General features: G+C 55.3%; 1 protein-coding gene across 6 annotated transcripts in view; it reads left to right on the top strand.

The window, feature by feature from the left end:
* LOC106855943 (uncharacterized) overlaps window positions 1-14,668 on the top strand; it is a 77,270-nt gene that overhangs the window by 40,321 nt on the left and 22,281 nt on the right. For all 6 annotated transcript variants that reach the window (XM_088177445.1, XM_088177446.1, XM_088177447.1 and 3 more), the window contains 8 exons: window positions 2,196-2,448; window positions 2,519-2,835; window positions 5,635-5,679; window positions 7,000-7,119; window positions 11,757-11,795; window positions 11,906-11,959; window positions 12,689-12,742; window positions 14,325-14,432. In XM_088177445.1, coding sequence (XP_088033571.1) covers window positions 2,196-2,448; window positions 2,519-2,835; window positions 5,635-5,679; window positions 7,000-7,119; window positions 11,757-11,795; window positions 11,906-11,959; window positions 12,689-12,742; window positions 14,325-14,432 — 990 coding nt within the window. The remainder of the gene's footprint in view (window positions 1-2,195; window positions 2,449-2,518; window positions 2,836-5,634; window positions 5,680-6,999; window positions 7,120-11,756; window positions 11,796-11,905; window positions 11,960-12,688; window positions 12,743-14,324; window positions 14,433-14,668) is intronic.

Below are 14,668 nucleotides of genomic sequence, written 5' to 3'. Positions count from 1 at the left end.
ATAGAATTATTTAAGCTGGGAAGCATCTGTAAGATCATTCAGTCCAACCATAAAGAGGCTTCAACCCCAATTCCAGCAATTTCTCCCTGTGCTGGCCACTGCTGAGTCCTTGACATCAAAGTCAATTTAAATTTAAAATATAACAAATTGTAAAAAGTTGTATGTAACATCATAAGACAAGACGCCCCCAAAGTAAGTGTCTGTAACTGAGAGCAAACCACTTCAGGTGTTTATGAAAGAATCTCTGAAAACCTAACATTTGAAAATGAGAAAGTTAAAATTTCATGTTTCTCCTGCACTTGGGATGTGAAGAGCTTGGAAATCTCTGATGTGATGGCAGCAGAGTCAAAGCTCCAGCACCTCCTGCTGCCTTTGGAGCCTCTCTGCCTCCCAAGAGCTCCCAAATGGGGCTCTCACCTGAAGGATCACCCCTTCAGGCAGGGAAATTGTTGTTTTTGCTGCTCCTGCACATCCCCCTGGGTGCTCCCAGGCCGAAGGAGCAGAGCAGGACGGGAGGCAGGTGATGGCTCAGCCCATGGAATGTGGGATGAAGGATGGGAAGGACTCTCCAGGTCTCCTTCCCGGCCCTGCAAGGCAAGCGTGGGGCTGCATCTCCCTCTAGTGACTTCTCTCAGCTGCTTCCTCAGGCAGGGCTGGGGCCACCAGCTCCGGGGCCACCAGCTCCGGGGCCACCAGCTCCGGGGCCACCAGCTCCGGGTGCCACCAGCTCCGGAGGCCACCAGCTCCGGGGCCACCAGCTCCGGGGCCACCAGCTCCGGAGGCCACCAGCTCCGGGGCCACCAGCTCCGGGGCCACCAGCTCCGGAGGCCACCAGCTCCGGGGCCACCAGCTCCGGGGCCACCAGCTCCGGAGGCCACCAGCTCCGGGGCCACCAGCTCCGGGGCCACCAGCTCCGGGGGCCACCAGCTCCGGGGCCACCAGCTCCGGGGGCCACACACTGTCCGTGTCCCCCTGGGGGCAAGGGCAGCTCGGAGCAGGCTCCAGGCAGGGCTGGTGGCCATGTGGGGCTGCTGGAAATGCTCCAGGACTTCCACACGCACCCACCAGCCCAGTGTGAGGTGTTTTCACTGGAGCTGGCTGGGAAAGTGGTGGGATTTTGAAAGGCAGGGAACTCTGGAGTTTGATTCCTTTTCCACACTCAGGGTTTATGTGTTGACCACGGATATTTTTCTCCCAGCCCTGCAGTTTGCCCCATCCAAGGGCAGTGCTGGGCTCTGCTGGACCTGGTAGGGCTGACAGATCCCTTGAGAGCTGCAGGGACCATTCACGGTGACAGCTGAGGACAGAGTGAGCCCTCTGCAAGTCATTGCCTTGAATTAAATTGCTGGAAGCATCCAGGAGCTCCTCCTGGCCTTGTGGCTGTCTTCCCTTCCCAGCCCTGGCAGGTTTGCAGCTGCTCCAGTGGGAGGTTGTGTGGTGGGGGCTCCGAGCTCCCCTCTGACCTGCTGGCACCAGGAGAGCACCAGGAGCCCTGGAATGTGCAGGAACAGCAGAATGCAGAGGCTGGAGGGACAGATCAATCCTTGCTGTCACTTTATACATTTGCTGTAACTCTTTCAGTGATTGCTCTCAAGACTGGATTTCTGTCTTAGGCTCTGGGCTGGACTTAGAGCCCCTTCCAGGGCTCTAAAAGGGCTCCAGGAGAGCTGGAGAGGGACTGGGGACAAGGGATGGAGGGACAGGACACAGGGAATGGCTTCAGTCTGATAGAGAGCAGGGTTAGATGGGATATTGGGCAGGAATTGTTCCCTGGCAGGGTGGGGACTGGCACAGGGTGCCCAGAGCAGCCCGTGTCCCCTGTGGAAGGTGAGTTTTGGTTTGTAGGAGGATGCAGTTTTGGTTTGCAGGTGGATGCAGTGTCCTGCTCACTCTGCATGAACTGTCCCAGAATTTGAGGGCTCCTGCCTGCCACTCACCAGCTGTGCCCTCTCCTTCCCCCAGCAGCACTCCTGCATGTGGGAAATGAGGAATTATAGAATCACTGAGGTTGGAAATGACTCCAAGCTCACCAAGTCCAACCTGTGACAGATCCCCACCTTGTCACCCAGCCCAGAGCACTGAGTGCCACCTCCAGGGATGGGCACTCCAAACCTCCCTGGGCACTTCACTGAGCAGGAAAGGGAGAAAAATAACTGAACCCTTCAAACTTCACTTTTCCCCTTCTCCTTTTTCAGGACTCCAGACTCACCAGTTCAGATGTTGCCCCAGGGCCACCTTGGCCATGGGAGGATGCCCAGGGGACCCTCAAGCTCCAGCCTGACGGGAGTGCCCTGGCTTCCCTCTCTGCTCACGAGATGCCATCAGCTGAGGAGGAGGAGGAGGAGGAAGAGGGCAGCCTTTCCATTGAGGATGAAGGCTTTGAGCTGCTGAACTCCACCTACAATAAAATCACCGGCCCCGGCAGGCCAGCGCTCAGGAGAAGCTCAGGTGAGTCCACGATTTTCCTCCTTTTCTCCATCACAATTTCTGGGAATCTGACAGTGCTTCCTCCACCCAGGAGCCTCCATCCACCCTCCCCGAGCAGCCAAGAAGGAGCGTGGCTCTGACCCGCGGGAGGAGAACGTCACCACGGAGAAGCTGTCGGGGGACACAGGCAAACCCCGCCTGGACCCCTTCCCCAAGGTGTCCCCCCCAGCTCATCGGGGGGCTGCTCCCAAAGGAAACGTCCCCAAAGGTCCCCTGAGGGCAGGGGCAGCGCTGGGTGTCCCCGAGCCTCCCCTTGGAGCAGGACAGCCCGGATTGTGGGTGGCACCTGGACACCAGGGCTGTGTGAAGCCGGGACCGCCGGGGCTGCCGGGACCGCCGGGGCTGCCGGTGAGTGCAGGAGGGCAGGGAGGGCTGGGTGCAGGGAAAAGGCTGCTGAGATGGGGAAACTGCACAGGAAAAGCTTCTCCAGGATGGGGAAACTTCCCCAGGATGAGAAACATCTCCAGAGTGAGAAGAAACCTTCTCCAGGATGGGGAACCTTGTCCAGGGTGGGAAACATTCCCCAGGGTGAGAACCTTCTCCAGGATGGGGAAACTGCCCAGGGAAGGCTTCTCTAGAATGGGGAACCTTCTTCAAGATGGGGAGATCTTCTCCAGGGTAGCAAATTTTTCCAGGGTGGGCAACTTCTTCAGAGTGAGAAACCTTCTCCAGGGTGGGGAAACAGCACAGGGAAAGCTTCTTCAGGATGGGGAACATTCTCCAGGGTGGGAAATTTCCCCAAGGGGGGAAACTTCTCCAGGATGGGAAACTTCTCCAAAATGGGAAACCTTCTCCAGGATGGGGAAATTTCTATAGGATAGGGAAACTTCCCCGCAATGGGAAACCTTCTCCAGAGTGGGAAACCTTCTCCAGGATGGGGAAACAGCACAGGGAAAGCTTCTCCAGGATAGGAAACCTTCCCCAGAGCGGGGAAACTTCTCCAGGATGGGAAACATTGTCCAGGGTGGGGAACCCTCCCTGTGCAGGCACAGTGGGGCTGTGCATTGACCTTGTGGAAAGATTTTTGATATTCCTGGAGAAACTTCAGTGAAAACTAGAGAGAAGATGATTGCCTTGTCCTCCTTGCTCTAGAGATAGTCTCAAATCTTTGAATCACGCTGTGGGTTTTTATTTCATGCTGGTCCAGCCCAGAATTAGGCTGAGGGGATCAGAGGGGACCCTGATCTCCTCCAGTCCCCACACAAACCCCTGCCATCCACCCATGGACCCAACTGGCATCGCTGGTTTTGGCTTCTTCACCCCCAAACTGATGCCTGGTTCAAAGCAGAGCAATGAATTTATCTTGTAATAAGTTCTGACTGTTTCTCAAGTCATTCAGTCATTGTAGAGGATGAAAAAAGGGAAATTTAGGGAAAAAAAGGTAGACTTAGACTAGAAAAAGCTTTAGAGGAGTCATGTCTTCATTGAGGATGAAAAAAGAAAATTGTAAAAAAAAGAGGTAAACTTGAAATAGAAAAAGTTTTAGAGGAGTCTTGTCTTCATTGAGGAATAGCAGAAAAATGTTTTAAAATATTTTTCTGTGTTTGTTTATTCTGCCAAAATTCTTACCCTCATTTGGTTCCATTATCTCAACAATTTCTTCAGAAAATTTTCTTTTATTTCCCCATTGAAATGTCCCTTGGCACCTTCCCTTCCCTTGTCCTTCCATCCCTGTGGAAGTTGTGGGCTCTGTCCTGGGGCTGGGGGGATCCTGCAGGGCCGTTTCCATGGCTCTGTTTGAGGGACCTGGCACTAAATCCATCATCCCTGAGCCAGCCTTGGTTTAAATTTAGGGCTGCTAACTTCCCCCTCAAGCCATCTCCTTGCTGCTGCAGCTCTTGCCTGCAAAAATAGAAGAAAATGGCAAAAGGAACAGATGCTGGAGGCTGAAAAAATCCCAGGAGCAGAGGAAACGTCACGACGTTTGACAGCCCTGCTGTGAGCAGGGACCCAGCCAGGGGAACTGCTTTGCTGTCCTGGAGAGAGGCTGGAGATGGGATTTGTGTCCTTGGTCCTGAGGATCCTGGATGGAAACACCATTCCCAGAGCTCCATCCCAGTTTAGAGCTGGGGAGCTGACAGCAAAGATGGGAAAGGGCTCTTAAGGGCATGGAGGGACAGGACACGGGGAATGGCTTTACATGGAAAAAGAGCAGGTTTGGGTGGGATATTGGGTGGGATATTAGGGAAAAATCTTTTCTCTGAGGGTGGGCAGGCCCTGGCACAGGGTGCCCAGAGCAGCTGTGGCTGCCCCTGGATCCCTGGCAGTGCCCAAGGCCAGGTTGGACATTGGGGCTTGGAGCAGCCTGGGACAGTGGGAGGGGTCCCTGCCATGGCAGGGGTGGGATGGGGTGGGATTTAAGATTCCTTCCAACCCAAACCAGGCTGGAATTCTGTGTAGGACTGAAGCTCAGTGGTGACACTCAGCCATGGCCAGAGCCATAAAATGTGTCCCCAGCTCTTTCCCTGTTGTCCTGTTGCTGCTCCCGAGGGCAGGGGGGCTCTGGGGAGAGGGAACTGAGCCGTGGAGCTCTGTGGGTTTCAGATCTGGTGACCTTCAGGCTCAGAGCAAAGCTGGTGTGTGGAACTGAGGCTGTCAGAGCTGCAGCAGACACAGGCAGAGGCTGTCAGGGAACACCTTACAGGGAATTGCTATCATCCCAAAATGCCAGGATCCCCCCCGGCTGTTCCTGCCCACACAGACTCTTTGGTAAGCCCTGAAGTGGGGTCAGTCCTTGGCCAAAATGTGCATTTTTACCCAGATCACATCTCCCACCAGTTAAAAGTTGTCCTGGTCCAAACACCTATTGGAGTATGGATATGATTCAGTCTTAGGGTTGGTTTTTTTTTTCCCCCTAACACACTGCCTGTCCTCCCCATGTGTCAGGAGATGTTCTCCTGCTCTCCTGCTTGGTCTGGGGTGTTTCTGTGGTTATTCAGGATGGCACAGTTCAGCTGCAGGTGCAGCCAAACCAGGGGGCTCTTCCCACCCCACACTGGGTTTTGGGGTATTTCTTGAGGACTTGAAGCTGCTGGTTTGCTCTGAATCAGCCATTTCAGTCCCTTTTTCCCTGGGGCTGTGGCCCTGGTCCCTCAGTCACTGTGGGATCTCCCCTTGGGGTCACAGCTCACCTCCTTTGCCTTTCAGGGCTGTCCTGGCAGACGGGGACTGGTGGGACCCAAAGGAGACAAAGTGAGTACCCAGAGAAACAGGGGCAGGTCCCGTGTGGGGTGTGGGGCAAACACCACCCATGGCTTGGGTTGGTTTGGGGTTTTTCATCCAGTGGGCAGTGGGAGTTCCTGCAGCTGCAGGGTGGTGGCCCTGACTGTGGGTTTGGAAAAGGAAGGAACTGGGTTTAGTGAGCACTTTAAGCCCAGGCTCAGGATTAAGCCAGGCTTGAGTTCTGGGGCAGTTTTGGGAACCACGATAGAAAAAGTGACATTGAGTTATTAGAAAGCAGCATAGGAAAAATGATATTGAGTTATGAGAGAGTGTTCAGAAGAGGCCACAAGGGAAGGGTCTGGAGGGGTCCCTGAGGAGCAGCTGAGAGCACTGGGATGGTTCAGATGGAGCAGACTGGGGGCACTGGGATGGTTCAGATGGAGCAGACTGGGGGCACTGGGATGGCTCAGCTGGAGCAGACTGGGGACAGAGCTCATTGTGGTCTTCAACATCCTCATGAGGGACAGAGGAGGGCCAGGGCTCCCAGGGTCCAGCAGGGCTGGAGGGATGTCCTGGTCCCAAAGGAGACACAGTAAGAGTTCTTCTGCACCTTGGTGGGGATGAAGCCCAGGTTGGAGGGATTACCCTTCAAGGACCTGACATAAGGGGTTGAGGGGGTTCCTGTCCCTGGTTTTGAAGGAGAAGGGGGCAGCACTTCCAGCTGATCTCCCAAATGGCACCTGGAGGTCCCTGGTCACCCCGGGGAGGGGACATGGAGGGGCTGGGTGCTCTGATGAGAGCTCTTCACTCTGGGACAGGGACAGGGGCCAGGGAACGGCTGGAGCTGGGCCAGGGCAGGCTCAGGCTGGAGCTCAGGGCAAGGTTCTTCCCCCAGAGGGTGCTGGGCACTGCCCAGGCTCCCCAGGGAATGGGCACGGCCCCGAGGCTGCCAGAGCTCCAGGAGCGTTTGGACAGCGCTGCCAGGGATGGACAGGCTGGGATTGTTGGGGGGTCTGGGCAGGGACAGGGGCTGCCCTGGGGGATCCTGTGGGTCCCTCCAGCTCAGTTTGTTTTGTGATTCTGTGTCTGAGCTGCCTGGACAAGCTGCTGTCTTCCCTTTGAGCACTCAATGGGAGCTGGAGCAGCTGCAGCTCAGGCCACCTGGAGGAGGGACACTGGCATGTCCCAAAGCCCAGCCCCATTTCATATCCATGAGATCATCTTGCAGGGACATTTATCCTCCAGCCCTGCAGACCCAGGCCCTGCCCAGACCCTGACCCTGCTCTGAGGCAGAGCCTGTGTCCAGCCTAAATCCCTGCTGGTTTGAAGGAGCTGCCCTTGTCTCTGCAGGGATACCCCGGGGCCATGGGGCGGACGGGCCCCCCAGGTGACCCCGGCCCTGCTGGCATCCCCGGTGTCCCCACCATCGTCCTCTGGAGGAACTCCAGGGAGGACTGGCAGTCGTTCACGGTGAGTTAATGACTGCAGCTCCAGCATCCCTGGGATGGGATGGGATGGGATGGGATGGGATGGGATGGGATGGGATGGGATGGGATGGGATGGGATGGGATGGGATGGGATGGGAGGGTTTGCTGTGGCTGAGATTCCCCATTGTTGGGTGGGAGGTGAGGGCAGAGGGAGATTCCAAGGAAGGAGGTGCAGCTCCCTGGGGGTGGCTCTGTGGGTGGGATGGGATCAGCGTGTGCCCTGTCCCTCTGTCCCGTGGGACTGACCAGCACATCTTGGCCCCCCATGGTCCATCCATCACCTCCCTGGGATGGTTCTGCAGGACAGGGCCCAGGGAAGATCCAAGCCAGGCATGAGCAGCCCTTCTCCTGCTCTGTGGTGCTGATTACAAAGCTCCTCTCCTGTGTCCCACCCTCTCCCAGCTCCTTGCTGTGCCCCAGGTTTGGCTCACAGGGTTTGTGCCCATCCAGCTCTTGCTGAGGTATTTTCTCCCTGATCCACTGGAGCAGGATGGGATCTGTGGGCAGGCAGGAGTGCCTCAGGCACTGCACAGCTGGATGCAAAACCCCATGGGATGACTCCAGAACTCACTGAACAGCCCAGCCAGGTTCATCAAGAATTCCCAAGTCCTGACAGCACAGCCACTGTCATTGCTGTGATTAATCTCAGTTTGAATCTCCCTGTGGAGCCTGGCCTGGGCAGGGCAGTACTGAAGGCATTGGGTTTCTAAGTGCCCCAGGCACTTTTCCTGGGGCTGGCAATGCTCTCTGTTTGCATGGCTCTGCTGTCCCTCGGGGCCCTGCAGTGTGGCACGATGCTATCAGTGGCTCCAGGGCCAGAGCAATGGGCTGCTGAGAGCTCAGGCTCCACACTCCAAGAGCTCCAGTGACCCTGGGCAGGATATTTGAGCTCTCCACAGTTCATTCATTGGTGAAGAGACATCATTGCATCCTCTGCTCCAGGGCAAATGCTGGGATTCTGGGGAGGGGATGCAGCAGGAGGCTCTCTGCTCTGCCAGCACAGCACAGCTGGAGGATGATGATGATGGTGGTGGTCCTCTACAGCTCTGGATCTGAGCTTGGATTGACCTGCTGGGAGTCCTTGGGCCAGACCTTTGTGGTTTTGGTTGAATTGGATAAAAGTAGAGATCAGATTCCTGCTGGGAAGTGCAGGAGAGTTGATCATCTGCAGAAGTTTTGGCTGACCTGGAGAACCTCCTTGTTCTGCCATCCTCCTGCTGCTCCAGGGCAGGAGCTGTGCAGGATCCAAGATCCATCACGGGCACGCAGTGTGTGCAGGAATAAACAGGGATAGGAGAGAGGGAGCTGGATATCTCCACGCCAGGGATCTGCTTCCACCAGGGCAGACCCCTCCCAAACCAATTCCTGCTCTCAGGCCGTGCTTACAGCACTTTGCAGAGCTGCTCCCATCCTTTGCTCTGCAGTCAGGATTCCCTTTACCTTCCCCTCGCCTGTGTTTGCAAAGAGACCTCAGGTTTTGCTGTCCTGCAGGCAGGAACAGTCACACCTATGGATGTTGCTGTGGACCAGGAATTTCTTGGTGTCCCCACTTTGGAATGCTGGAGGGAACATGTCCTGTCTGAGCTTGGGAAGGCAGAGCTGGAGAGACGCTGGATCCTGGCTATGGGCTCTGAGTGCTGGCCCTTTCCCCTGGGCTCTGTGCTGTCCCCTGGGCTCTGAGTGCTGTCCTTTGTCCCTGTGCCCTGGGCTCTGTGCTGTCCCCTGGTTTCTGTTCTATCCCTTGCCCCTGCTCTCTGTCCCTGTCCCCTGGGCTCTGTGCTATCCCTTGTCCCTGGGCTCTGTGCTGTCCCCTGGGCTCTGTGCTGTCTCTGTCCCCTGGTCTCTGTCCCTTTCCCCTGGGCTCTGTGCTGTCCCCTGGGCTCTGTGCTGGCCCAGTCCCAGCAGGGCTGGCCCAGTGCCGATCTCAGGGGGAGGCAGTGTCTGCTGAGGGGTCTGTGGGCCACCCCAAAGCCACCCAGGGCCATTGTGTCTGTGGCTCTGTGACCCTGGCAGTGCCGCCGGCGGCAGCAGGAAAACCCAAAGCCCTGGGCTGGGATTTGTTAATCTCTGTTGAGATAAGGCCGGGGAGGAAGTGGCTGCTCTGGGGCTGGGGCTGGCTGTGCCTGCAGCCCCCACAGCTCTGTGCTCCCATGGAGCAGATCCCTGTGGTTTGGGGGATTTGGGGTATCCTGGAGCAGGGAAGCTCCTCAGGCTCAGGGACACTGCAGGAGGATGGGTTGGGAAAACAAGGGATGTGGTGACTGTCCCAGAGCAGCTGTGGCTGTTGTGGTGCCCAGCAGCCTCTCCTGCTCCTTTCCCATGGAAAAAAGCCTTTGTTGTTATTGGGAATTAAGGAAAAGCAGCTCAAGGCCGCTGTGATTCCAGCCCAGGCCCTTGTCCCGTGTTTGTGTTCCCTATGTGTTGACAGATGTTGGCTTTGCCAAGAACTTGTCTCAGTGTGGCTGGAGGGGCAGGAACTGCTGCTGGCTTGTTGTGGAATTGGCTTCAGCAGTGGGGAAGTCCCAGAATCCTGGGAAGGAGAACTGGAGCTCCCACAGTTACTGGAGAGCTAAATCTGCAGCACCAGACTCCTTCCCTTTCATCCTTTAAAATGCCTTTAAAAGCTGCAGGTCAGGCTGGGGAATGGTGCCTGGGAACCTCGGAGGGAAAGAAAAAATTGATCCGTGAAAAAAAATAGGGAAATTTTAGGGATGTGCTGCTACTGCAGGGTTGGCATTTGCCACGGTGGGGATGGCACAGGTTGGGGATGGCCATGGGGTCACTGCAGAGGGTGACACAGGGTGGCACAGAGTGGCCATGGGGTGACTGCAGAGGGTGGCACAGGCTGGGCAGCCAAAGCTGCTCTGCCAGGCCTGCCCTGATCTCCCCCAGGGCTGCTGAAGGGTTCAGTTCCTCTGCTCTGCTCCCAGCTGGAGCTTTCCAGGAGCACAGACCCCCTCAATCCCACACAGACCCCCAGTCCCACACAGACCCCCCCAATCCCACACAGCTCCCCAATCCCACACAGACCCCCAGTCCCACACAGACCCCTCCAATCCCACACAGACCCCAATCCCATACAGATCCCCAACTCCACACAGATCCCCAATCCTCAGAGACCCCCAATCCCATACAGACCCCCAATCCCACAAAGATCCCCAATCCCACACAGATCCCCAATCCCACACAGATCCCCAACCCCACACAGATCCCCAGGGCTGCTGCTCCCCATCCTCCCTCCCGTCCCTTGTGCTGCTCCCCCTGTCAGAGCTGCAGCAAAGCTCCCAGAGTTTCCTGCTGGAATTGCAGAGCCAATGAACTGCTCCCCCCTCCTTGGCATCTGCTGCTCCGAAATCCGAGTCTCACGTGGGATTTTGTCTTCCCTCTTTTTAAAAGGTTGGATGAAATAATATCCTGTCCTGAGTGAATCAGAGTTCACTGATTCCTGAGACAAGGCAAAAGCGTTGGCCCTGCTCCAACCTCCTCCAGAAAGGTTTTGGGAGCGGAATTTGAGGGAAATGAGAACTGGCTGGACAGGAGGAACATGGTCCTGGCAGGGGCTGCACCATTCACCCACAGAAATCAATTTGGGATCAGTTTGAAAGGAGCAGGGATGCCATCCATCATCTGCCATGAGAGTGCTGCTCATTGCTGGGAATATTTCCATCTGTGGAAAGCTCTGTGTTTATTTTCCTCCATGAGTTCCTCCCCTCTCTCCCCACATGAGAGGTTTCCCTGTGCCCTCGAGGCTGAAATTGGGGAGCACAGGGGAATCCTGCCCCTCCAGCTGCCTGGGACTGGGATGATGGATAAGGAAAGGGATATTTTAGCCATTGATGCGAGGCAGGATTTGGAGGAGCTGCCTGGACCATCGGTCTGGGGTCACCAAGGAAAGGAGGAGGAGGAGGAAAGATGGGTTTTGCCTCCCTGTGCTGCTGGTAGCTGGAGATGGACATTTTATTTCCTGGACACCTCCCAGAATCTGGGAAAACCTGGCTTGGGAATGTGCAGAGAGGAGGCTGCACCAGGTGGTTTTAGGAGCTTTATGCTGGTTTGGAAATAAAATGGAATTAGCTGTGGTTGGATGGGATTAAGCCACCCTAGGCCTTTCTGGTGGGTTTTCCCCTCTCTGTGGTTATCTGCTTTTCAGAAAAATTGGAAGTGCATCCAAGATTTGGCTGCTGGGAGCAGCAAGAGGAAAAGCTACTGAGCATCTGCTCCTCTGGGTTTTCCAGAGGCTGGAGGTGATTCCCCACTGAGGGCAAAGTGCAGCTGATTTTATCTGACAGTCCTTTGGTTTCTGACCTTTCCATATTCTAAACATTTCTGGTGTCCCAGGGCTGCAGGCCATCCATGGAGGAGCTGAATTTCACCAAACCCCAGGAGAAGTGGGCTCTGCCTAATTTTCTACTGAAGTAGTTCCTTATTTCCCACACATTATCCCCAGGTTGTTCTTTCTCCTGTGCCTTGCATGCAGAGTATGAAATAAATAATTGAATTAAAGGAGTGGTTCATTGCTGCATCTTCCCAAGACAAGGAGAAAGTCTATAAAGCCAGCAAAAGGGGATTGGGGATTTTTTTGTTTTTAACATTTTGCTTTTCCCCTCATTTTTCTTTCAGCAATCATCATTTTACCAACTCCTGCACGCAGGCTGGCCGGTGAGTGCCACTTCAGTCACTTTGTGTTTGGATTTTTCCTTGTTGCCAGCTGAGTTCTCCTTGCTCCAATCACTTGATGCGTTTTACCGATGTTTTTCTTTTTAATCCAGAGAAAACCTGGAGCTCCCGGGCCCCCAGGACATCCTGGGAAAACAGGAGCACCTGTAAGTACAAAAGCCCTGCTGTCCCCTTGGTGGCCCTGCTGCCACCCTGGCTGCCCTGGGGACACTTTCAGGGTGGATGTCCCCAAGCACTCGGGCTGTGGCTGCTGCTGTGCTGTAATTAGGGACTTTGGGATTGGGTTTCAAAACAGCCTAATGGATTTCTTGTCTGCTTCCCACTGAAACCCAGGATGTTTGATATCCAACTCCCAGGGTTTTCCTGGCAGCCACAGCCCCTCCATCTCTGCCTGCTGAGCAGGACTGGCTCCGTTTCCTGGGGCATCAGGTTCCAGCCCTTGTTTTTGGGGAAGAGACCTTGTGGATTCCTCCCAGAGGCACAAAAACAAGGCAGGGAAGGGCTGGGGCAGGATTTGTGTGGGGCCAGCCTGTGCTGGGGGGGTCTCAGCCCCATGCCCACTACCCTGGCATTGCTGGGTGATGCTTCCCCCCATCTGGCCATAAGGCAAAGGAAAGGAAAACAAAACTCCCTGTCCTGACATCCCATCAGGAACCAAAGCAGTGGAAAAATAAATCCTGGCTCCAAACATGCCCTGGGCACAGCCCCTGGCATGGTGGGCAGGGTGGGGGTGCCAGGGATGTGAATCCCACTCTGCCCTTCCCAAGGTCTCCTCTGGGCATTGCTGCTTGTCCTCCCAGCCTGCACAGGGCTGGGGGGAGGATGAGGGGACACCTTGGGACACCCTGGGTGACTCAATCCCTGTTTGTGCACAGGGACCCTGTGGAGCACCAGGAGAGCCAGGGGAGAAAGGCCAGCGGGGGTACACGGTGAGTGAGGGCTCTGGGGACACTTTGGAAAGGTTCAATGTGCCCTCAGGGCTGCCCTGGCACCTCTTGGATCAGCCCCTGGCTGATGGGGGTTAGGGACAGTTTGGGAATGGTGTCCCTGGTTTGGAGGGATGGGATCTGTTGGGGAAGATGAAAATGGAAAACCTTATAAATATGATTGCCTGGCAAAAGATTTTGAGAATATGGAAACTATAAGTGAGATTGAAATGAAAGCCACCTTTGAGATACCAAACCTTAGTTACTGAACAACTAGAAAACAATAGTATGGCCAGCTGAAAATAATCCCCTCTTGACTGAGCAATCCCCTCTGCCTGCAGACAGGTCCAAGGGTCAGAAAAGACCCTACCAGCTTGGTAAAGAGGGTCCAAAGAGTAGTTTTTAGGGTTTAAAGTGTAACACAGTCTGGTAATGTAGTGATTCTTATAGGCTGTATGTAAATGCTATAGGATTTGTATCTTGTATTAGATTGGTGAGTGAAAGTTAGAATATTCAACACAGAAGAAGATTGATTGTATTGTAATGGGAACCTCGCTCTCTTATTGCTTTTACCTCTCTTATGCTCTTACCTCTCACCGTTCTTACTTCTCTTACTTTACTCTTTTACTTCTCTTCTTTACTGCTCTCACAGCCTGCTCTGAGCTGTGGCTGCAGCTCCAAGCAGGGCCCTTTCACCCTTTCACCCACGCCCTTTGCAATAAAGCACAAGTCCCAACCCCTGGCTTTAGAGATCTCTCAGTCAGTCCCGACCATCCAGACCCACAGCTCCCGCAGGATCGATGCCCTGCTCCCCTCCCAACCTTTCTGTGCCAGGCAGGGGTGGCTCTGCACAAAATCCTTCTCCTCTTGTGCTGTGCCTGCAGCACCAGGGATGGCTCAGTCACACCCAGCACAGCCCCTTTGGGTGCTGCACGCCCCCAGGTGATGCTCTCCCAGACAGGTGTCCCAAACCAGCTGTCCCAGAGCCCTTGGTCACCCTCTGGAAACGCCCCAGCTCTGGATGGGATGGGTGAGCTCTGCCTGTGCCCCTCCATGGGGATCCCTCCTGGGTTCCCATCCCCCTGGGACTGGCCAGCTCAGCTCCCTGTGGGTGCAAGGACAGGAGAGCAATGTCCCACTCACACATCACTGCAGCTCTGCTCCACCCTGCCCTTCAACCTGCCTGGACTCAGGATTGCACTGAGCTCAGGGGTAAAGGAAAAGCTGCCCTGAAGCTTGAGCTGGTGATGGATGCTGAGGTGGATCTGCTCTGACTCCTGCATGTGGGAAAGGATCAGGAATGGCTCTGAGCCAGGAGCTGATGCAGGAGCTTTCACTCCACCTTCTCTCACTCTCATTTCTTCTTCCCTGCCCTCTGTGTTGCTTCCTGCTGTACAACCCCTGGCTCCAACTATCCCAGGGTTTTGGAGGAGAACCTGGAAAGATCCACGTGCCCAACACCTGCAGCCTCTGGGTGCATGAAGCTTTTCCCCAGCTCCAGAGCCAGAGGCAGGCAGAGCTCCAGTGTTTCCTTTACTGCTAATGTGGATTTTTACATTTTCTGTGCTCGGATTTTTCTCCTCAGGGGGAACCCGGGCTCCAGGGCTTGCCAGGACGTGTGGGATACCCTGGCTCTGATGGTTTCCCTGGCTTGGATGGCAAACCTGGGCCGTGGGGGCTGCCAGGGGAGCAGGTGAGCCACGAGCAGGCTCAGGGAATGCTCAGGATCAAGGGAAACTGGAGCTGCAAACCCCAGGCAGCAGACAGGGAGCCCCAAAGCTGTTCTTCCTTCTCTTACCTCCTTTAGAATATTTCTCCTCAGTCCCTAAAGCAGGCAGGCCTGGATTAGTGCCTCGAGGTTTAGGTTTCCCAGGAATCAAAGGGTTATGGAGCATCCCACGTGTGTTTTAAGGGGCTGGGATAACCAGA

Source organism: Sturnus vulgaris, chromosome 22, assembly GCF_052056855.1.
Source record: "Sturnus vulgaris isolate bStuVul1 chromosome 22, bStuVul1.hap1, whole genome shotgun sequence".
Lineage (NCBI taxonomy): Eukaryota > Metazoa > Chordata > Aves > Passeriformes > Sturnidae > Sturnus > Sturnus vulgaris.
The sequence above is the reverse complement of the archived record's forward strand: the minus strand, read 5'-3'. Positions and strand labels throughout refer to the sequence as shown.